This window comes from Scyliorhinus canicula, chromosome 16 (assembly GCF_902713615.1).
Source record: "Scyliorhinus canicula chromosome 16, sScyCan1.1, whole genome shotgun sequence".
Lineage (NCBI taxonomy): Eukaryota > Metazoa > Chordata > Chondrichthyes > Carcharhiniformes > Scyliorhinidae > Scyliorhinus > Scyliorhinus canicula.
In genome coordinates, this window is record NC_052161.1 from 31,191,353 (window position 1) to 31,216,131 (window position 24,779).

Below are 24,779 nucleotides of genomic sequence, written 5' to 3' on the forward strand. Positions count from 1 at the left end.
GTGTTTTGAATTTGCCAACAGATTCTTTCACAAGCAAACATTTTGATTACATTGCAAAGAAATGGTGCCCCTGTTTAACAATAAGACCTTTGATACAGTCAAACATATTTGGCTGGATGCAGGCATCTACTGGGAATTAATTCATGGGGCAATCTTGCCCTGTTATAAGGCCACAGTTAGCTCATTTAAAGTGCAGTACAATCATTGAAATGTTCTTGCATTCATACATGTTGGAGGTTCGCCTGAATCTCAATCAAGGATTTCTGCTCCTTTATTAAACAACCTAATACTGTAAATGTAGTTTCCAGATGCTATTAGGTTAAGAGTGTATTTTCACTTTTCTCAATTTTCTAAGCAAAATATAAAGAGCTCTTAAATTAGTACTTATTAGAATTCCGCTTTTCTTACAAATTATCTTTTACTTTGAAAGCTATTTGAAGTTCTTGTAATGTACAGCACTGCATCCGATCATGAGGATATACGGTGTTTTATCAAATCAGAAGATCTTTTTGTTATTATAAAACATTAACAGATGAACAGATGACCATTTAATTAGTATGAAAGACAAAGAAGTCTTCCTGTCTGAGAATGATTCTGAAATGGCCATGAAAAGCTACATTAATTGAGAACAGCAATGAGGTGAATGACACCTACACTGCTGAAGACTACCAAGAGCATGAGGAAGCCTCAAACACTTGTTCCCATCTCGAAAACAAAAACATAACCCAACAATTGAAGCTGTGAATTGCCATTGGTCCACTGTCAGTTATAATACTATATCTGACTGCTAGTGATTGGCCCAAATATGGAGAATCTTTACACATGAGCATTTGACAAGTCAGTGATTTCAGATTTTCTATTTTCATCCAATATTCTAGTGCTACATGTCATGAAACATAATCTATAAGAGCCGAGGAGATCATCACATCTAAATATGCCAATGTCAGTTTTAACAACTATCACTGATTTGTGCCAGAATAATTTCATTTTGTTAATGCAGTCCTACTTTATTTGAATCATGAGCAAATGCGTACATATGTCTCCAAATGTTTAGGTTAATGCTTGCGTTTAAAAAGCAGATGTAATAAAGCCTCTTGGCCCACTAAAAGACATCCAGGGCAGGATTTTCCTTTTGGGTTGGGACCCCAACAGTGGAGTCAAATAAGGTTCCTGACCCCACACCGGTGTTGGGGGCAATAACCCCAAACTGATACCTGCAGAGCCGGCCATTTAGTGGACAGAAGGCACATTTGCCATCCAGTGATGGGCGGGCTCCTGTGGTCGAAGGTCAATCAGAGACCATCCAGCAATGACATATTGGCACATACCACTGTCCAAGGTAGGAGCTAACAAAGCCTCTAGAGGGAGAAGATAACGTAAAAAAAACACATTTAATTTTTAAAAGGCCACAGGTGCCTGGTCATGGTCGTGGTGGGGCAGCCCTCCAAAAATGGCCAACGGTTGCAGTTCTGATCTGATAGCCATGAAGGGTACGAGGGGGGTTCCTTGGCAGGTGGCACCCCCCCGCTCCCAACACCCACCTCTGCCAGCTGTCTCATTTAACAGGCAAGGGAATATATGATATACGGCAGGACCCTGGGAAACACCTAGAATCAGATGGACCTTGAGTGCATGTACACTGGTCCTTTAAGGTAGGAGGACAGTTGGATGAAGTGGTTAAGAAGGCATATGGTAGAATACCGGTGGCATAATGTAGGGGGAAGACGTACATGAGGTGGCTCCCACGAGAGTACTGCATCTTTGCCTTTTTCTCTCAGTCAGTTTCAGGGGGGGGGGATTTTCTTTTGAAAACTCACATAATTAATGGGATAAGGATCCAATATCAGTGAAATGCCCAGAAAAATCAAGTAAGAAGTCTTACAACACCAGGTTAAAGTCCAACAGGTTTGTTTCAAACACGAGCTTTCGGAGCACGGCTCCTTCTTCAGGTGAATGGAAAGGCTTGTTTCCAACAAGCCTTTCCATTCACCTGAAGAAGGAGCCGTGCTCCGAAAGCTCGTGTTTGAAACAAACCTGTTGGACTTTAACCTGGTGTTGTAAGACTTCTTACTGTGCTCACCCCAGTCCAACGCCGGCATCTCCACATCAGAAAAATCAAGGGAAAGAAGGTGGACCAAAGTTCTTGAATGGAATCGGAGGCCTCTCAGAGCTCGTCGGCAAAGAAAATGGGGGAGGCAGCATCTGTGACCCCAGCCACTCCATTAACAGCCAAGGTGCTTTTGAGTACCTTGGCTAAGGAATTTGATAAACACTGGCAACTGTGTTGGAGGACCCTCGGAAATCAATGGAAAAGGCGGCTAGGTTCAGATTATTAAAATGAACGTACTCCGAGGTTTTAATTTATTTTTTAACGTCTGCCTATTTTTCTCCCCAAGTTATTTTTCGGCATAGTCAACAAATTCATGTCCTCCTTTATCTGGGCAGGTAAGACTCCAAGGATCCGTAGGGCTTTGCTCCAAAGAGACAGACAATCAGGGGGCTTGGCTAAATCAAACTTATTTGTTTTACTATTGGCCAGCCAATGTTCTCAAGATATTGTTGTGGTTCAGCGATTCTAGATTCATATGGGAACAAATGGAAGTGAGCTTTTGCACGATTTCTAGCCTTGGCAAAATTAGTTACTGCACCATTCTCTCTCTCCAGTGAGATTTTCCCTGAATCCAGTGGTGGTCTCCACCCTGAGAATTTGGAAGCAGTTCAGGCAGCACCAACACTCTTTCCCTCGTCTTCGCTAGCCTCATCTACAACAACCACCTTTTTCAGCCAGCGGGGTTGCACTTGGCGTTTAAGTCATGGGAGGGGAAGGGTTTTGAGACCTGTTTGTGGGTGGGGGTGAAGGTTTGTCAGTTTGAAGGAGCGCGGAGAAATTCCAATTGCCTGGCTCCAGTCTTTTCAGGTACTTTCAGACTCACAAATTTTCACATAAGGCTTTCTCCTCCTTTCCTTTGGCACCACCCTTTTCCCTGTTAAAGTGGATTTTGTCTTTGGCCGGGTCTGATGGGAGGGCTTTTTCAGCATATATGGCCATATCCATCAGCGGAATCAGCTCTGTTGAGTGAGGCGAGGACGAAATGGGAGAGTGAATTGGATCCCATTCTAGATGGGGAGTGAGGCCCTTTACAGGTCAATCAGAGGTCTTGATGTGCTCGGCTAAGTTTGATTCAATTCAAGTTGGCGCACCTGACTAAAATGAGGATGAGATGATTTTTCTCTGGAGTAGAGGACAAGTGTGAGTGCTGCTCTCGGGGGCTGGCTAACCACACTCATATGTTCTGGTCTTGTGCTAAGTTGGTAAGCTTCTGGGACTTTTTCTTCAACACCATGTCAGAGATACTCAATGTTGATTTGGATCCATGTCCGCTTGTGGCCATATTTGGGATGTCAGACTCGCCAAAGCTTCAGTCGGGGGTGAAGGCGGATATCTTCGCCTTCGCTTTGTTGATAGCCCAGAGACACGTTCTGCTTGGATGAAGGTCTCCTACTCTGTCTAGTGCCTCAGCGTGGTTGGGTGACCCTATGTCCTCTGTACATTTTGAGAAGGATAAGTACACCATTAGAGGGTAGGTAGGCAGGTGCGACCAAAGATGGCAGCCATTTATTTCTTTCTTTAAGGAGCTAGTCACCGTCAGCTGTTAGGGGATTCTAGTTTAGATTTTGGGGGGATTAATGTTAATTTTCTTCTATTGTGTAATTTTGGTTAATTATTTTGGATGGTTTCGTTTAATATGAAATTTTCTAAATAAACATATTATTTTAAAAAGGCATAGAGTAGACATGTTTTAGCATCCCTTATCCGAAATGCTTGGGACCGACTCTTTCGGATTTTGGAATTTTTCAGATTTTGGAATATAATGTTCGAGGGGGCGAAATATGTTTTGTACTTACCAAAAGCATTTTCAACATGATAATCACAGTGAATAATATAATTTAATGCACTAACGTTTGGCTATGATGAGGTTTCTGTGCCAAAACTGCTCCACCACCTAGGGCTTGTAACCGCCTACAGCGCGTTGGGACCTTGCATCTCCCTGGAACCTTCCCAGAGCCTTGTGACATTTCCCATTCCAGACATCATGTCGGCACTTGAAAAAGCCCAGATTTTGGAGCTTTTCGAATTTCTGATTAGGGATGCTCAACCGGTACTTGACTTTATTAGCCGAAGTTTAAGAGCAGGGAGGTTATGCTGAACTGTTTAAAATGTTGGTTAGGCCACAGCTAGTGTGTTGTGTGCAATTCTGGAATCCACATTATAGGAGGGATGTGACAGCATTTGGAAAGGGTGCAGAGAAGATTTGCTGAGATGTTGCCTGGGCTGGGGAGTTTTAGAAGAGATATTGGACAGACTGGGGTTGTTTGCCTTGGAGCAGAGAAGACTGAGGGGGGGGGGGGGGGAAACATGATTGTGATGTATAAAATTATGAGGGGCCTGGATAGTGTAGACAGGAAGAAACGTTTCCTCTTGGTGGATGGGTCAATGATCAGGGGTCACAGGCGTAAGGCAAGAGGTGGGAGGTTTAAAGGGGATGTGAGGAAAAACCTTTTCACTCACAGATTGGTGGGAATCTGGAACTCACTGCCTGAAAGGGTGGTGGAGGTAGAGACCCTCATAACATTTAAGTAGTATATGGATGTGCACTTGCGATGCCAAGGTTTTTGGTGCTGTAGACCTCTATGACTCGATGCTTCAGTTGCTGTATGGGGTTCTCCTGGCAACTGGAAAAATTACATTTTGCGCAGAATAGGGATACTGTAATTTAGATCTTTTTGTTGCTCCTGAAATTTTGCAATTTACGATGGCTCAAAAATAAAGCTTTGGTTTTCCATACAGTGTTCAGTTAGCAGAATTCAAATAAATGCACTTAATTTTCAAAGTTTATAGCATATAATTTGGAACTTTTACTTGAGGTTCAACCAAGTTAAGTGCAAAAAAGATAATTTGATTTATAAAAAATAATGTTAAATCCATTTAAAAAAGGAACACTTTACACAATTCCTAGTGCAATAACCTCATGCACAAGAGCATGAGTGGGGATAGGTCTCCCCGGGAAAAGTATTATATTTACGGAACAAAGGCTATAATTGTTTTCCTAAGGATATGAGATATAGAGATAGAGCATTCTTCATTCCACTTTCCACAATTAAACATGCCTGCTGCACCGAGGCCATCAGTCCCTGAACAAAAAACCTCAGGGAACAACTAAACTAATTCCATTGTGTTTGTTCAATGATGTGATGAGGTGAAGTTGAGAGTGACTGGTGTAGGGGGAGGGGTAAAGGATAAATGAGGCAGCTGGTTGGCACTGGGGTTACCACTAATTAAGGTCATGGAGCTGCTGCCAAATATTATCAAAAACCTTTGCCAGGTTCATGTCACTTTTGCTTGATTTATATGATCATAATTCAAAAACTTGACATACCCATAACCTCCCCCCTCAAAATACTGGGAGCCAGAATTCTGTGTTTTGCAATATTACAACATGTATGATGCAAATTGATAATCCTAGGTGGAATAATCCCCGACTTTCTGGCAGATTCGAGAATATAAGATTGTACAAATTCTGGAGAATTCAGATAACACAGTTTTTTCCCCATAATGAACCGCATATCACAATCACAAAACAATTCAAAGAATGTAACAAGTGTTAACTAAGAAATTGATTATTTAACAATTTACAGAAATTTATCACAAAGCTGTTGGTCTTTTTGGGTAGTTAGAGACGAGTGAGTGACAACTTTGAGTCTATACCAAACGTGCTCTAACTTCAATTTTAAAGATCGAGTAGGAAGAGAATGCCCTGGAGGAGTTTCTATATAAATTTTTGAAAGTGGCACAATAAATAACAAGGTAGGTGCCAAAGCATATTTGATCCTGGGGTTTATAAATAGAGGGATGGGACCAGATTTTACTGCGGGTTTGGGAAAATCCAACCTGTGCAATTTTGCACCTTCTGAAATGTACACCTGATCCACGTGTTACTTTGCCTCGGGTTTTGTCTTTTCATACAGAAGTCGCGCTCGCCGCGATTGCATTTGTGGATTTGAGGCGGCCTGGTTAGAAGGCCTGCCTTGATTCTCCAACATTGTTTAAAGGCCTCACCCCACCCACCCCATGCCCCCTCAAGTCACCCATGCCACCGCCATCATCTCCTTCCCACAGCCCTATGCCCTCAGATTGCCCATGTCACCTCACCCCTATCCATCCCAGTGCCCCTCAGATCCCTCATGCCACCATTGCCACTCACCCAGCACGCACAATGTACAATCCCCAGGAGTCAAGCAATAGCAATTGAAATTATTTTAAAATCTAAAAAAAAATTAAACCTCTAACAATCTCATAAAACCCCAAATTCAAAAGCACCATCATTAACATTGGAAAGAAAAAATATCTAGTCCAATGCAAAAAAAAATTGCTATCCTTTACAGGATCACAGATTGTTCCAGCACAGGAGGAGATCATTGGCCCTTCAGATCTGTGCTAGCTCTCTGGATGAGCAATTAGTTGAACGCCATTTCCCCTGGCGTCTCACGGTAACCCTGCACATTAATCCATTTCACATTATAATCCAACTCCCTCTTCAATGACTTGATAGAGCCCAGGCAGTAAATTCCAGATCATAACCACTCGCTGCATGAACAGGCTTCTCCTCATATTTCCATTGCTTCTTATGGCAATTACCGTAAATCTGTGCCCTCCTGTTCATGATCCTTCGACCAATGGAAACAGTTTTTCCCGATTCACTGTGCAGGCCCTCATGATTTTGAATACTTCTATCAGATCTCCTTTTCAACCTTCTCTGCTTCAAGGAAAATAGTCCCAATGTCTCACAAACTCTCCACGCACACATCTGAAATCCTGTAGTCCCTACTGTAATACAGTCCACACCCTACAAACTGACAACAGCTCTACCTCTTGATGACACACTACTCGGTTGACCGAAAACATGACCAACTGCAACCTGGGAATTGACCCGAGAGGTGAAGTCCCAGGTTTCAACCTTTTGTGGACAATCCCCAGCTGTTTGAGGACGGGCTAAGAAATATGTGGCCACTTGCTCCACAAGTGATACATGAGGAACAACTCAAATTGTGACTGTGGTCTTCCAAGTCAGACCATCAGCGGCAGATTGAACGTCTGCTCTGTGAGATTCATTCCTGGTGGCATCACAACCATTCACACTGCGTCAGCTGAAACCGCTGCTGGATTGTTAACCCCAACATCAAACTCTAAGGGCATCCCTGGTCTGTATGAAGTACAGATTTAATAGCAGCGCTGAAAAGGGAATTAGGTTTACATCTGAAGTGGGAAAGAACTGCTGGGAAATACAAAAAGAACAGGGGAGTGGGGTTATCTGGAGCGTTCTTCAAGACTCAATAGGCTGAATGGCTTCCTTCAGTGCAGTGCTATTACATGATTTTACTACAGTTTAGAATGATTAGAAAGGGAATGTTTCTTCACGTTGGTGTTAAATTAATTTTAACCTGTGAAAAATATTTATTGTATCAAATGTTCAATCTATATAGGGTTACTGTCCGCAACATCATTTTATTAAAAGTTATTTTGAAAACCGTTAAAAAGTTGAATTAACTTTTGTATGCTGAATCAAGTGTCATTCTGTTCATTCTTCAAATCGGAATTAAAAATTGAAAAATCTGTGACAATATGTAACAATGATCAAGAATTACATGGAATATTGCCATTTGCCTTTTACTGTTAATGAAGAAACGTGGAGGTAAAACTTGTCTTGGACTGTCATTTAAAACGAGCAGCATCAAGTTGCCAGCCCAAATTGCTTTCTACTCAATTTCTATTAGAACATAGAACATAGAACAGTACAGCACAGAACAGGCCCTTCGGCCCACAATGTTGTGCCGAGCCATGATCACCCTACTCAAACCCACGTATCCACCCTATACCCGTAACCCAACAACCCCCCCCCCTTAATCTTACTTTTATTAGGACACTACGGGCAATTTAGCATGGCCAATCCACCTAACCCGCACATCTTTGGACTGTGGGAGGAAACCGGAGCACCCGGAGGAAACCCACGCACACAGGGGGAGGACGTGCAGACTCCGCACAGACAGTGACCCAGCCGGGAATCGAACCTGGGACCCTGGAGCTGTGAAGCATTTATGCTAACCACCATGCTACCCTGCTGCCCTATTGGATTCTATTGGATAAAGGGGCTGCTATTCATCATCCTTATTTTGTATTACCATACACAGCAAATTTATACCCATTGACTTCTAATCTTCTTCCAATGGGGTTGTGGGAACTGACATTAACCCAAAAACTGGGAAATCTACCAGGCAGCAAAGATCAGATGTCACATGCTGCCATGCGTTAGCTTTTGCATATTTCCGGCCAGCTTGCCTACCTCTGCAATCTTCCCTAGCTGCCCAACACCTCAGATATTGGCGCTTCTCTAATTCGGCCTCTTGAACTCCCTGATTTTAAATTGTTCCACCATTGGTGGCTGTGCCTTCAGCTGCCAAGTCGCTAAGTTCCAGCATTCCCTCCCTAACTCTCTTCACTTCTTTAAGATGTTGCTTAAAACCTCTCTCTTACGAAGCTTTTGGTCTTCTGCCTAACATTTCCTAATATGGCTCAGTGTCAAATTATGCTTTCTGATGCTCATGTGAAGCACCTTGGAGCATTTTATTGCATTAGCGTTGTTAAAGGTGCTATACAAGTACAGGTAGCTGTTCTTGCAATGAATACAGGTCTGCTACAATCAGTCTGATATGAAGGAAGTACACCTCTTAATGACTAATCTTTGATCAGGTGGGAGACAGGAATCCCCTTTGCAGAGGGAGTGAGAGCAAAGAAAATATTGATTTTTAAAGAAATGAGGGACACCCCATTTGAGATTCAGGTCAGCTAGAAGATCATATTCAGGTCAGCTAGATCATTTTCAGACACTACGAAGGTCAAGCTAACCTGACTAATATTACATTCAGACATCATTAGAGAGTCTGGAACGTTTGTGGTCACACTAACCTGTCCATGACTAATATTCATGGTCATTCAAGTCGTAAATAAAAATACAATTCTGCATCTTAACCACCACTCTCAAGTGGGTTTCAGCTGCCACAACTGTAACTGATTAAGCAACATGCAAAGGAACTGATTTACCTTTGCAATGTAACATTTTAACCTATGACATATTTAATTTCTCTCTTATTTTTTTGTTCATAAATTTAACCAAATGAATCCCAGAACTCGTCAGTTGAGTTCACCTTCCCAGCAGCTGAGACAAGGCTAAGTGACTGACTGAAATGGAGTCATTACTATGTCTGTCCTTGTTCCATCTACTGCTGAAAAAAAAAACAGGGCCTCAGAATTAGGAGAGTGCATGTGCCCCCTTTCATTGAAAATAAAACTACACACACACAAAAAACCTTCATCTTCTTTCACTTTGTGCCAAAATCACAGCAGCAAACAAACTCTGGTTAGCCGAATGTCAATTTAAATTGGTCTTTTAAAATGGAGAGGTATAAAAAAATGCCTGCTTTTTATCCACAGATCAAGCTATGTCTACTTCTCCATTTCATGGAAAAGTGCACTGTGCAGCAAAAACATTCTGGAGAATTAAACCAAGTTGAATTCAAGTACTCAATGTGACTTCAGGATAAATCCACAAAGGCAGCGCGCAAAGTTTACTGCCACAAGACTTCAAAACAACATAAAGAAAGGAGAGGTTGGGGTTGCATATGCAGTAAATATTGGAAAGCATTTAATCTCGAAGTAATAAGCTGAATTTTCAGTAAAACGTGTCAATTCCCCTGCCTGCATCTTCAAATTACTATCGGATGTTAGATCAAGCCCCTGTCAGATAACGTTAAAATAGAAGAGCTCTCTGCAAGACAATTTGCATAATTATTGCTTACGGCTATGCAACCATAGCTAGTACCAGGTGTAAATCACGTACCTTCAGTTGTCAGTAGATTTAATAAAGACTCTTTATTCACCTCCCAACAAACCGCCTGAGAGCAGTTGCGGTGTAGATTCCTTTGTGTTTTGGTCCTAGTCTCTTCTTGTTTTAGGCCTCATGCTCAGAGGTAAATACGTCAAACTCAGGCTCATTACTGTCAGGCTTTAGTCAACAGCTATATATTGGCCTGTCAAAATTGCATGTTGGGGCCACTCAGCAATGCTCCATTTAGAAATTCCCAGACACTGGCAATGTACAGGTATAAACATATTTGCCCACGAAAGTGCCTTTTCACCTCGGATTCCCAAGTTTTAACATTCTCACACCAAAATTAAGGCAATGGTGAAAAAACAATTCCCATCAGTCTAAGCTTAAAAGGAACAGATACATTTTTAGTGAAAAAGGTGAATCAGCTATCTAGAAGAGCATTCAGTTTAACAGCAAAACTTTGCCTTAAGGGATTAACTATTTAACAGGGTGAAGTAAAACAGTGCTGACCCGAAAATGGTTTAACACAAAAGCCTCTGCAACGTGTACTACCTTGACTGTTCATGTACATCAGCCTTTAATTAAAAAGGCTTTTGCAAATATAAACTCTGCTTCATGAAATGGCAGATGCATGCTGTTTTTTGAACTCACCCAATAAATGTGACAATTTAACATTTGTTTTACTTTTTAAAAACTTGGAAGGACAAATCAGATCGGTTTAAACTGATTAAAGCTTTGCAGGTTTCAGCATTAAATTACAAATAGCTTTACAAATTTGAAGCACAATGACATCAGTTAGATGCTGCTTCTCAAAGCAAAGTATATGGTTTGGCCTTGTGGACTGGTGACTAAAAACAAAAATTGTTTTTCACTCTCAACAAAAATTTTAAATCTAACATCTCAATTACTGCTCATGACTAAAATTACTGTTCATGAAACGCTAAATTACCCCTCATCCCCCTGAGGTGAAACCTGTACGTAGACACATTCCTGCAATGCCCCACTATAATTGCCTCCCAATGACTCATCACATTATGGAGAATTAGGACAGAAATACAATCTCATATTTTCATACTATTTTAATGCCAGGGGCCAACTGAGAACTTTATCACTATCTCAGTTATTGGGTATTTATTTTAATTTTAACTGTGCAATCATTTTTAACCAAACAACAGTACTCTAGAATTCATGCAACAATTTGCTTCACACATCAGGCCTATTTCTTGGTTGACAATTGCATTATCCTTCATCAAAGTAGGAAAGCTGGATTCCTGCACCAGCCTGCTTTATCTGCCGAGCTATATCTTACATTGTGCATTGTAAGTATACAATAAATTAAGGCTAAAGACTTAAAAGTGCTGATCAGCTCACAGATGTGGTACTCAAACTTGGTCCCCAATCTGGGAAACATGTGCAAACATCAGAGGCGCTGAAGAAGAGAACAGTAATCATAGAACTTGAGGGTGATTTTCCAACTGTGTTGTGCCCGGCGCAACTCCCACTTCATTGGGAAAATACTGAGAGCCCAGAAACACGATTTGCACCGGGTGCCCAACAGTGTGTGATGTTCCCGGGCCCTCCCAGCAGACATCATCAGGTTCATGATTACCAAATATTCAAATAAAGTCGGTTTGACGTCAAGTCTTCAGGGAACATGCAATGTTCTCAGCCGCTGGCATGACATCACGCCAGCAGGAATCACAACTGGTCTGCACAAAAGGAGACCCGATCTGATGACTATGCTGGTGGGGACCCTCAATCTCACTTAAGAGATTGGGCAACCCTTTCAAATTAACGGCCAAATCTCTGAGGAGCCTGTCTCGCCGATGAGTTCAGCTCTCTGTTGTTGAAAACATTTCTCAGTGTGGGCTACACCATGGAGAAACTCCCCAAAGTCCAAAACAATGACTAATGGCTGAATTCTCTGTCCCGCGATGCCCGAAGTGCGTTTCCCGATAAGATAGAGAACCAGGCGTTGGGCAAAATCGGGATCGGCACCAATGTGATACTCCAACCTCCCGCCAGTGCCGGGATCAAGGCTCAGGATCGCCGGCCAGTGGTCGGATGCAAATGAATGCAAGTAACCCATTTTGCATCCATTTAGCAGGCCTGGCACTTAGCGGGTCGGGCACCTTATTCTCCGGCCCTCCGTGATTCTCCTGTCCTCTGGGCCGGGAATCACGTAGGCGCAGGTCACTTCTGGCATTTACTAGCGTAGCCCTGATGTGGTGGATCTAGCGGTGGGCCAAGAGGGAAACCCCTTAGGGGAGTTGCCCCCAAAGTCCATCTGAGAGCCACGCTCCCTTTCCACCCACAATGCACAACCTGCCCATTCCACTTCTATCAGACCCCTCCACAAACCCCTCCCTCCAGCAATCCTCTTAAGTGCATTCCAATCGCTCAAGCATATGACTGCTTAGCCACTCATCCCAGTGAAGGGAGATGAACAAATCGAGGCTACGGTAGTTTGTGGAAGCTATTAATCACAGCCCACTACTAGAAGGGAACTAATGGAACTGCGGGGTTGAAACACAGGCCACAGCTGTTCTCCTTCGAGGAGTCTCTTTACTACGGCGGATTTCGGGAGAGGGGTTGTCAGGGGGGTCTTTTTAATCAGGGGGTCTCTGTGCCGGGTTCCTGTGGGGTCTCCCTATTCATGGGGTCCCTGGGGAGGGAGGGGGGGGAGGGGTGTATCCCCATTAAAAATCTCCGGGGGGTCTCCCTATTAAAGGAGTCCGTGGGGAGGGGGGTGGTCTCCCTAGTATAGGGGTCCCTGGGGGGTCACCTTAGTAAAGGTGTCCCTGGGGGAGGGGGTCTTCCCATCAAGGGGGTCCTCTCCCTATTAAGGGTTTCCCTAGGGTGTAGCCTACTTAGTTAGGGAGTCCCTGGTGCGGGGGGAGGAGCCCCTGGCGATGGGGGTTCGTTTTGTGGTGTGGGGGAGAAGGGTAGCCAACCAGGGGACTTTACTATCGGGCCGCCCGATCGAAATGGCGGGCCGATAGCGGGATTCGCTCGAGAATCACTTGTATTCCAGACCATGCATAAATTTGCAAGAAAGGGAAACAGGGGAATATAAAGCGGTTGCAATTCTCCTCCGGTGGGAGAACATAGTCCGTTATTGGGACTATGTCCCCACGCTGGCGTCAAAACTGTGGAGTTTCACACCAGACAAACTAGCGTGAAAGGGCCACAACATATTCCTCCCTGCAGGGGCTAGCAGGGACTCGGCGTAAATCTAGCAGCTTTTGCTGCAGATACAGGCCCCCGCACTTCTGGGTCGGAGGCTCTGCATGCGCACGGCGGCAGCCTCCAGTGGTCACGTCGTGCTCCATGGCGGACTTGGACCGTGGAGCTGGACACTAAAAATAGACCACCCCGATAGGCCGTGCCCGGCCCTGCCCGCCCACACAAACATTTACCCGACCGCCTACAATGTACCCCCTGCCCTCCAATCGGCCCGCTCCCGACCAGGGTGGCCGTAGCCGCCACGCTAGTTTCCCAACCGGCTTGACCACATTAGATCCACGCCGTCAGGACTTCGGCCGGTCAGGGGCGGAGAGACCCTCTGGCAATGGCCCCACGTAGTTCCAAGGCGGCGCGATTTTGACGTCGGGGTGCGGAGAATCCAGCCCCTAGTCTGCCAAGTGGAGAATCCGCTCCTGGATGTGGCTTAAAACCGTTATGGATCCCACCAGAGAAACAGAGAGCCCTGCAGCGAGAAACACCAAACCCACCGAAAATTACACTTGGGGCACAATTCGCTGGAAAGATTTCTCAGTGTGATCGTGTGGGAACTACCGTGAGCCTCCCCCCGGGGGGCTGGGGAGGGGGGGGGGTGGTGCAATGGCACCATCGGGAGGGTGGGGCATTGTTGGATACCTGTGACACATTAAAAACCCTTGACCACAAGCAGTGTGACGCCCACGGCAGTTTCCACCGCATTCCGACCCGGCCTCTGAACCCTTGGCCCATCGCTCCACGCATCTCCCCTTCCCGTAGCATTCACCTACTCATCAGCCGTGGACATGTCCCCGGAGCTGTCACCCATCCCCTGGGTGTTCGGATAAAGGCTGTTGTTGGCTCCCGCAGTGTTCAAGCACAGTGTCCATGCATCAAAGTGTGATTGGGATGCTAGGCAATGACTCCCAAGTTCTACATGGCCTACCCACTGGGATTCACTTGGATTGCATAAAGTGCTCACTTAACCACAACTGTCAATTCTTATTAGCCGCAGGGCCAGAGGCCTCGGCAGCCTGTTGGGGTAATAGGTGGTCGGTGGGGCAGACAGGCAGGATCTAGGGTTGCCCCCAAAGCAGGTACACGCGATCCAGTGGTTGGCATGGTGGTGCTGCACATGGTTGCCGCCCCCCCCCCCCCGCCTTGCCCTGTGCCTCTCCCCTTCGCATGGTGGCCCACCCATGTGGAGGGAGGGTCCCCTCCCCCTCTCCTAGCATTGGGGCGGCAAGCCCAGCATTCCCAGGCTCTTTGTTTGTGAGCAGCGATGGCTACTCACCTTCTCAGTTCCCCGCAGAAGCACTTCCGCCAGGTTCACGCTTTTCAAAAGGAGTACTAACCGGCGCCAGTGTGATCACTTTCTGGGTAGGCCGATGAATCATGTGAGGCCGTTGGATATGGGGTCGCTCCCTTTAACTGTATGGAACTAGGGCTTAAGTGGTGATAATTGGTTTCTTGCCACGCTACGGCGAGATCCCAATTTCCCTACAGGAGCGTGCTGGTTGCATTGCAAACTGTTTGGTGCCTGGCGCCGTACTGATTTTCAGCCTCTCCCGCTATTTACCAGCCTCGCCTGTATCGAGCAAGAGCGCAAGGAGGCCGGGGAATCACGGCCTCGGTAACGATTCCGTTAAATCACGCTCGTTATCTCTTCATTTCAATGGCTGAGCCTTCGAGCTTTGTTTGGAATCAACCTTTAACCTTCTTGAATACGACTGGTGTGAAGAGATTTTAAACAGCTCTTTACACTTTGCCTTGAACTTATTCCTTCTAAAAACAACTGACCATCAAATTAAAATTGCCACTCAACTAGCCTGGTGAATTTTTTTTTTGAAAAACAGTGTGATTAGTAACATAGAAGTTGAATTTTAAGCTTGTAGCTAGCAGTTCAAAAGTGATTTATGTGTGAAGAATCATTGTTCACACAGTATTACATCACTGAAATCAAGGTTCGGTCAGTACTTGATTTGCTGCCAAAGACAACTTCAAATTTGGAATTTTAATAATTATGCCAATAGCAAACATTAATCAAAAGTGACACAGCAGCCAAAACAGCTTCAGGGGTGGGATTGAAATGAGATCAAACATCTTTGACCAGATATCAGAACTACGAGGGTCACAATACATTTCTCTTCTTTTAATGTTCCCTGGATTTGGTCACTAACTTGGCAGTCAATTCTCAGTCTATTTCCAATTGTGTACGTCTCCCTGGTCAGTGCTGATGCCACTTTTTAATTCTGCTGGGTAACCTGCACCATACCTACAAGGCCCCCCCATCCCAGCATCCCTCCTGGTCCCCCTTGCAAATCCTTACTCACGTTTAACCTCCAGATTGGCTTCCCTGGAAAGAACAATCAGAATTCGCCCAAGCAAAGGAACTGTTGGGCGTGATGGTGAACTTGTAAACTGGTGGGAGTTGAAATCTCCGCCCTTGTAAGCTACTGGATAGACTTGTTAGTCAATTTTGAACAATTTGCAACTTAGCTTGGATCAACAGCAGAACTCTACCTAATCAGTAACCCAAGAGCCTCCACTGTATAAGGAAATTGGCTGAACCATTGAGTTCGTCATTCTGGTTAATTATTCCACTTATCTGAACTGTCATACAAATGTGGGTTCTTAGTTAAACATTATACATTTGGTGATAGGTCACATTAAGCTTCTCGGTCTATTTAAAGTGAATTTAACACAATATGCTGAGTCACAACTGGGATAGTTCCAAGGATCCAAGAGTTGAGTGCACGCAAAACAAGAAAACAAAATAATTAAAGTTCACATAGTTTGTATTGCATGACAGTTGAATGATGGGTGGGTACCATTTCAGAATTCCGGTGCCTATTTTACAGTAATGTTCAACTGGCAATTGCTGAATGGTCGTTCAGGCGGAAACAAAGCTGGACAGATGTAAATTGATATATCTGGACTGTATTGTGTCCGCAATTCCACAACCTGCAGTGTTAATCAAGAAAACTTTCACAAACTGTTTTTGAAAATCACTGTGATTCATACTTAACTGAACATTTGAATATCGTTGCTGGGCTGAAGAAGTATGTTGTATGCAATGTTTCGCTAAGTCACTTTCATTATCTTAGAAGAACAGATAGAAGGCATAAAAGGAGTTCGGAGATGAATTAAGATAATGCTAGATAAAATAGCTGAGACTGCCAAATGGCTGATCAAAAATTCCTTTTGAAAAAAAAAAAATCAAACTGGGAATAATGGTCTGCAAATAAACCTTCATTCACATTTGCAACTCTGTGCAGTTTTTAAAAATAAAAGAAAATTCACAACATCTCAGTAACATTTCACAGATGTGTGTTTATGTATAAATAATGGGGGGTGGAGGGGAAAGAAAATTCAAATTTCATTTCTTTGCAATTGAACTTTCGAGTATGATAAAGAATTTGATTGTGCAGGTTCTCATGAAGAGATTGGCCAAAGGCAAGTTGTATCAAATACTGCCATTGAAAGTGACTTATTTCAGCTCAAGAACTGTTCTATTTATGGTTTCTCTACTGTGGATGAATGCACATTGTGAAGTCATTATTTGGCCAAGCGACAACTGTTTATATATCTCACAAAGGTGTCCATAACAGCAATTGTTGGACCCATAAATTACGCTTTGGGAAAAAGAAATAGGTTATTGTTTAGTTGCTTTGTACAAAGCCACGATAAATCTCTGCTCGTGGTAATCATTCTTTTTTTTTTTAAAAGCTAGCTTTCCAGCACTCGGCAACCGCCTATGTACTTACTTCACTACCTTTTCTGTTGAGTAATGCATTCCTTTCTCCTTTCCAAGTGGACCATATACAACATGAAAAAACACAGCTGAAAACATGGCAACCAACTGAACGGCTAAAAATGTTTAGTTCTGGCGATTTCTTCTTGCTTGGGAGAAAAATAGCTGTAATGTGGATCCAATGGCGTTTACTGATCAGGCAGATCATTCGGGGTTCTTGGAAAGATAACTTTCACCCAGAATAAAATTTCAAGTTTTCAACAATGACAACAAAAGAAAGAAAAGAAATCAGGCATTGTGCTGACTGTATCTGTCACAATCAAGCTCTTGTGTAATCATAAGTAGTGGAGCGCCGGGCATTCTGCTGTCACTTTCTAACTTTGAGCCCTGCGCTAAATTATCTGTTCTTGTGCCATATTGACAAAACATCAAAGCTGCCACAGATATATTCAACATCATCATCTTCACGTCTGGCATTTATATGTCAACTTACCTACTACATCTAGCTGATATGTATGATTTATGGACCCGTAGAGATTTTCTATCACACACGTATAGTTCCCTTTATCAGATGGAACAGCACTTTCCATAATAAGGCTCCAGTGCTGAGGTCGAATCTGCCGGGAACAGAAGTTTTACTACAGAGAGCCATAATTACACAGAATGGTAACCCAACAAAATGTCTGCATTTATTCAGATTTCACATGCAACGGAGTTTGCACACAGGACGCGCAGTGGTTAGCACTGCTGCCTCACATCACCGAGGACCCGGTTTCGATCCTGGCCCCGGGTCATTGTCCTTATGGCGTTTGCACATTATCCCCATGCCTGCGTGCGTCTCACCCCCACAATCCAAAGATATGCAGGGCAGGTGGATTGGCCACGCTAAATTGCCCCTTAAATGCAAAACTAATTTTTTTTTCTCTTTAAAACAATGCTGGCCGGTAGGAAATGATCGTACTCATCTTACCCCCGTATTTTCCCTTTAAATTAACTGAAATATATGAAACCTAACCTGCACATTTTTGGACTGTGGGAGGAAACCGGAGCACCCAGAAGGAAGTGCAAACTCCGCACAGTCACCCGAGGCCGGAATTGCACCCGGGTCCCTGGAGCTGTGAGGCAGCAGTGCTAACCACTGTATCACCATGCCGCCCAGATGTCAGGAGAATTTTTATTTAATCTTAAGAGTGAGCGTAGGAACAGTATAAACTCTACACCTCTCCTATAAAAACTGGGTATGTGCCTTGTGCGTTTGTGTACTCAAATTCAAATGTACGCAAATAATATTATTCTCAAGCCATCGTATCCAAAGTTGAACAATAGTCAACGTAGAGAGTGTGTTCAGATGAAGAGGCGGGGATGGTGTTCGGCATGCTAATTATTAAGACGTATACTTCAAATAGTTCTAAGTAGGGCCACCTTAATGGGCCACCTCCTCACAAATCTCCCCCAGGGTCCTGACATGACCACGTCTGGGATTCCAACACAGTCATTTCCGAGTTCCCAATCCAGAATTCAGCCCAGTAACAGGATAAGGATGCTTAAAATCATATTCAGCTCAAGGTCAGCGTCAGGAGGAAGTGTATGAGGGGTAGGTGAAATGCGGCATGAATAAGCTAAACAGTTAATAATATGATACAGCACGTAAAGTATGCAGGTTTGGTAATTTCACATGTTGGGCAGGTCGCAGTGGAAGAACTTAAAATCAAACAATTGTTTTGAATCCTATATCAGAATCAGTCCAAGACGACATGGCAACAAAAACAACTTTTACTCTCTGCCATTTCGCTGATAAATGTTATGGTCAAAGCATCAGTTGGAGGAAAGACAGCCTGAACTTGTGTTTTCCACACAATGTCTCATTCATAGTGTGAGGTCCACTCTGTCAGCTTCTCATTATGTGAAAACAATTTTCAAAGTGTTGAAAGATAGGGAACAAACGTCCACAACTACGCTGCGATATCCCCAGAAATGAAAGGTTCCTTTTCATCTTGAATGATTTACTACGCAAGAGTTTTAGATACCAAATTCCAATTTAGATCCAAATCCATAGGGACTTCAAGAACCAAACACCCTTCACACACAGTTTGCACGAGGAATACTTCACACCAGTGTTCCCTTCTAACAAAACAGACCAACTTCAGCTTGTACAGGGCAGACTAAACATCTTCTGTGATTGTCTCACGTATAGTAGTTTGACACCCAGTGCCCTCTTTTTTTGATTTATGACCGACTTGACACTTGCTGTTGAGTGACTGGCTCCATCTTGAACACAGAACACACAGCAGATGTTGTGCTCCATATCCCAGCAGTTTTAAACTTAAACGTATTGAAATGCAAATAGCCTCCATCTGTTTTCGTAAATAAAGTTTCTCATGTTGCATTGTTTAGATTGGTGACATGTGAAAATCTCAAGTGCAGTATTGTTTCCAGGAATCCACCTTAATCCAAACAGTCCTGGCACATATGCAAATATGGTTTGATCGTGAATTCTAATGCTAACATGTCCAAATAATTCAAACAGTATAATCTGGATACTTTACTAAGAGATCTTGTCTTGGTGGTATCATAACTACAGTAAACCCCGTCTTCATTTTGTACATTGCCCCGCTACTAAACAGAAACAGATAGTGTGATAATTTCTGACTAACAATTGAGAATTGTTATACTTAGAAACATGGGAGAATTTTCAACTGTGGCAGGGCCAAAAAAATAGGACAGCAGCAGATCAGCTGGCCCATACAAACTCATTGGCTTGGATGGGAAGGGAAGGAAAGCAATGCAATGTGAAATCGGACAGGGTGCATAGAGGCAGCTGATCAACAACTGCCGGCTTTCTTCCCCTGCTGAAAACGACCTCAAATATCTTGCAGCGACAGAATTAGTTAGAGACCCAGGAAGCTCAGCTCCATATTGCAGGCCAGCTCTTGCAATGTACAGATCTGTGACTGTAGTTCAGGCCAGTTTGACTATGGGAGCCTTGTATTTTGTTTCAGTTTCTTGATGCTCTTGATGGGTCAACAACAAAAATCAAACTCACTGGGTACCATGTTCATCCTCTCCCCAAAGAGGGCATAAAGTCAGAAAAGCAGCTATGTAATTGTCCACTCTTGTCAACCATTTAAATGCCTCTAATGGGCTGCCACAGGTCTGGCCTTATTTTGTGTTAACAGTTGGAACACTGGATTTTCATTTACTGTCACAAATGTTTCAGGTGAGAATTGAGCGACCAGTAGTAACAAAGGCTTCCAATCACTCCAACGTACTCCCATCCTCATCCAAAATGACCTTCATCCCAAATTTTGCTCTCGGGATTTCATCAGACCGCATCAAGCTCGCACCATCACTCATGCCATCCTACAGTTTCTACAAACCAACTTTTATGCACAATATTAACATTTTCATCCTTGTGTTCTAATGCTTCTGTGGACTTCCCCCACCTACTTATCATTTCTCAGGACACTGACGCACCCTCTGTCATTTCACCACACCCCTGACAGCTATGCCTTCAACCACCTAGGTTCCCCCACAATCAGAAACATTCTCTCCAGGTGGGATTGCACCCCCCCCCCCCCCCCCCCCCCCGGTATTTTGAGTGGCTCACCGTTCCCCTGCCAGGCAACCAGCTGTGGGAGGAGGGTGGCCTTTGGTGGAACCAGAAGATCCCACTGGTGGGAAGGGCTAGAAAATCCCACCCTCTTGTCTCTCCCTCCCTATTCTCCTTTAAATCCCCTCCTTGTAACCCAGCATTTTGACCACACCTTTGGTCACCCCTCCTAATTCTTTCTTCTTCAATTAAGCACCCATAAGCACCGGGCAGCACGGTAGCATGGTGGTTAGCATAAATGCTTCACAGCTCCAGGGTCCCAGGTTCGATTCCCGGCTGGGTCACTGTCTGTGCGGAGTCTGCACGTCCTTCCCGTGTGTGCATGGGTTTCCTCCGGGTGCTCCGGTTTCCTCCCACAGTCCAAAGATGTGCGGGTTAGGTGGATTGGCCATGCTAAATTGCCCGTAGTGTCCTGAAAAGTAAGGTTAAGGGGGGGGTTGTTGGGTTACGGGTATAGGATACGTGGGTTTGAGTAGGGTGATCATTGCTTGGCACAACATTGAGGGCCAAAGGGCCTGTTCTGTGCTGTACTGTTCTATGTTCTATTTCAGTTACACCCAATAAAACAACTTTGGATACTTTATCGACATTAGAAGGCACTTTATAACTGCAAGTTACTAATGTACACAGGCCAAAAACCAGCACGACTGTCTACTTTAATTAAATGGCAAAGAACCACGAGTGTAAGTGTAAATCTGCAAGCTCCCACTGCTTCTGCCAAGTGTAACAATCACTGCACTGAATCCAGCCAAGTCACATACACCACAAACCACAACCAATGTACAATATTCTCAGATGGTTTGTGACAATAGGTAATATGTTGCTGCAATAACTTTTATCATTTTGTTTTGTCCACTGAACTGCATTCTGTGCTAGGTTACGGATATCCTTAAGGGAAATGGAAGGCCGGTTACTCGTTCTTCAATTTTCTGTATATTTACGTAGGCTGCGTCATTATGAACAGGAGAAATAAGCCCTTACCTTATATGAACCCATTCGATATTCTGGTTTGAACTCACGGCCGTTTTTTAACCATCTCATAGATGGCTTTGGGTTGCCTGCTGCTGGACAGCGGAATTTCACAGTGTTAGCTGCTGGGACCGCATGCAACTGCTTTTCCATCTTATTAGGTTGTGTCCAGTATGGGGGACCTGTTTCAAACAAACACCAATGTCCATTAAATACAATTTAAAACCACAGCATTTTGTAGCTAATGCACATTATTTAAGTCTGGCATATGGTCCAAAACAAACGATATTGGGTAGGGGTTACAAGCTTCAAGTACAAATCAGGAAACTAGGTTTGGGAATGTGGCTTCATTTAAATTTTATCAGCAACTGTCAGGAACCAAAATCAGTGTTCTGTTCTAGCTCCATGATTCACTATGCAGACCTGGGTGACTGGTAGAGCTTGGGAGAAAGAGTGGGCAGAATTTGTGTGTGAAGCCAGGAGCATGAATAACCGTTATATCCGCAAAAGTCTTGATTTAAAAAAAAAGACTGAAGTTTTGGCCGCTTCATGCCTAGAAACAATGAGACCAGGGCCTACTTTGCATGTTTCAGCCATTTATACATTGCATTTATACAAAACTGTCCGTTTTGGATAAGAGCACCGACTATCCATTTAAACGTCTGCATGAAAATTGAATCGAAGGAGAAAACAGGCATCGACGATCTCTGGCAGATTGTCTTGTCGGTTGCCTGTATTTCGATCGAGACAGACGCAGTTCAAAGTTGATAATATTTCCCCCCCCCCCACCCGCCCCCGCACTCCTGCAGCAACTTCCAAAGACAATCAAAATCAACAGGATGTGGACTCTAATACAATTCGGTATTACAAAGTTTGTCAAGTCAACCTACAAAACCAAACTAGCTGAATTCTTTGAAGTTCATCAAGTAAAAACATCATGGTACTTCTATAACTAATATTTTTGCAATAAAAGAGAAAGAATTCATGGAAAAAGTAATTTACTAATTAGACTTTAGCAAAGTCAGGAAAGTAATTTTCCTTCTGCCAGAAAGGAAGCAACGGCATGTTACTTGTTTCAAGTTTGTGTTTTCTCCACCCCCCCTCTCCATCTGCGGGGATAAAGGATACAAACAAAAAGATACTTTAGGTTTGCTCGGCGAAGCAAACCTCAAGGTACAAAACGACACTAATGTTGTTTTGGAAGAAAGCTATTTTCCATTGATGTGCACATTTCAAGCAGTTTGAAACGAGGTTCTACAGATGTGCCAAGACTGCACATGCTCCAGAGTAATGAAGAATGCTTTCAAAATACAGACCTGGAAACAGGCTGCAAACTCAATACCTTCAAAAACACAAATGAATGAACTCCTAACACAAGAAGTCTTAAACATCTAGACATCTTTTGTAAAAGTAATGTAAGTCACATTTTACTTTGACTCATTTTACCCTTTGAACTCCCTATACATTTCTGGATTTTAGGAATCCCTTTTTATTACAATGCATGTGTTGCACAGCCTCGTAATTCTTTTTTTTTATTCAAGGACTTCAGTGTAACTCTCCAAAATCTCTGAACACGGATAAAAAGAACTCCCTCACAGGCGTTCATGATTTGCAAAACTAAGAAGGAAAATGCAGAAGAGAACCCAAATATTTACTTATCTTTATAAATCGAAAATGTAGTTTGTACATTTGTTTTAATTTATGTGAAATCCCATTTCTAGCTGCAACCTGAACTTTCTGCAATAAATCAAACTAATGTGGAATAAAAAAAAATAATTGGCTTAAACTTGACTTTATTCCACTTCCTTTTTGGGGCTCTTCCTACACACTCCCTCACAATAATGATGGTTTCCATTCTACAGTATTTTCAGTATTGGCAATGAATCCAGACTAGAGCGCCATCATAAATGGCCCAAAAGTTTTGACTTATTTCTGATTTATATCTTCCATGGCTTTTGTTTTGCTCTGAGAGCGCAGCAAAAGGCCTCAAAGGACAGCAGTAACGCAAGGCACTACCAGTTAACCATTTTGAAGACAACTTGGACACAAACCTCTCCTTAATATTCTTGTAACTGTTCACAGTACAGATAATCTGACAAAACAATTTAGACAAAACGCGATTATAGGCCATCCAGTTTCAATAGAAGCTATTCGAGAACCTATCAGAATTTGTGATCCTGTAATATATTAGGAGGCCAGATGTGGAGCCTCTATTGGAAATGACTCGAATGATTATGCATCAGAAATGTGCATTTAATTTATGTTTAATTTTATGTTGAATTGTGCACGATCATAACTTACAACTTCAGAACAGGTCAACAGAATTTCTGCACTCATGGTATCCTCGACAATGCTTGTGTGACTCACACAAGGGGAGTCACACACGTTAAAACTAAGTTACATTAAGTGCCTTACAAAACAGTGCTGACTCCAACCACTGAACGTACATATTAAATATTTTTTTTTGTTCTCCCTTCTTCACATACACAGATTTACCATTCAAATATATTGTTCATATTAGCTTTGCACAACAAAAGCTAGTAAGAGTATCTAATTTTTAAATTGTTGACCGGTCAGTAACTCATCTAAACTTCTTCACATTCCTTCTTAGTTTTTCTTTGTTTAAAGCTTTCCCCCTGTAATATTTTACCATATCTGTTTGATACTGACTGAAGGCTTCTCTGAACAAAGCTGCTGAAATCAAAATACGAAATAAGAAATTATACATCAACTGAAGAAAAAGAAATGGAAATGTCAAGTTAATTCCTGTTCCTTTATCGAACACTTGCATTTCTTTGCCATTTTGCTTTTGGTCTTTCTTCCAACTTGCTTCCTGTTCCAAGTGTGGATGGCAGGCCAGAAACATATTCCCACCTAACTGCCAATACCATTCATGCAATGAACAGAACCACCCAAGTTGCGAAAAATCAGCATGCAGTGACTGGCTCTTGGATTTGCCACCCATCACTGTGTTAGTGGTGGGGGAAGAAGCAGGAAAGCGTATTTTTCCTACAGTCCATGCCTCTCTATTTTCAACTAGCATTCATAAGCAGATCAATATCCTTTGCTGATAAATCAAAGAGCTATGGTTATTAAAAAGAAACATTATTATTTACTTTACAGAATTAAGACCATAAACAGAGATCAAATACACTGGCTGGAATTTTCCAGTTGTTGCAATTCATTTTTTCCCGCCAGCAGCGCACCCCCGCCCACGGGTTTCCCAGCAGTGTGGGGTGGTTACAATAGGAAATCCCACTGACTAGTGGTGGGAAGATAGAAT

At 43.2% G+C, this 24,779-nt stretch overlaps 1 protein-coding gene across 9 annotated transcripts in view; it reads right to left on the minus strand.

Annotated features, from left to right (window-relative positions):
* The window catches only part of LOC119950622 (fibroblast growth factor receptor 2-like), a 203,107-nt gene that overhangs the window by 46,161 nt on the left and 132,167 nt on the right, over positions 1–24,779 (minus strand). For all 9 annotated transcript variants that reach the window (XM_038773220.1, XM_038773219.1, XM_038773218.1 and 6 more), the window contains 2 exons: positions 21,509–21,678; positions 17,411–17,534 (listed from right to left, as the gene is read on the minus strand). In XM_038773220.1, the coding sequence (XP_038629148.1) occupies positions 17,411–17,534; positions 21,509–21,678 (294 nt within the window). The remainder of the gene's footprint in view (positions 1–17,410; positions 17,535–21,508; positions 21,679–24,779) is intronic.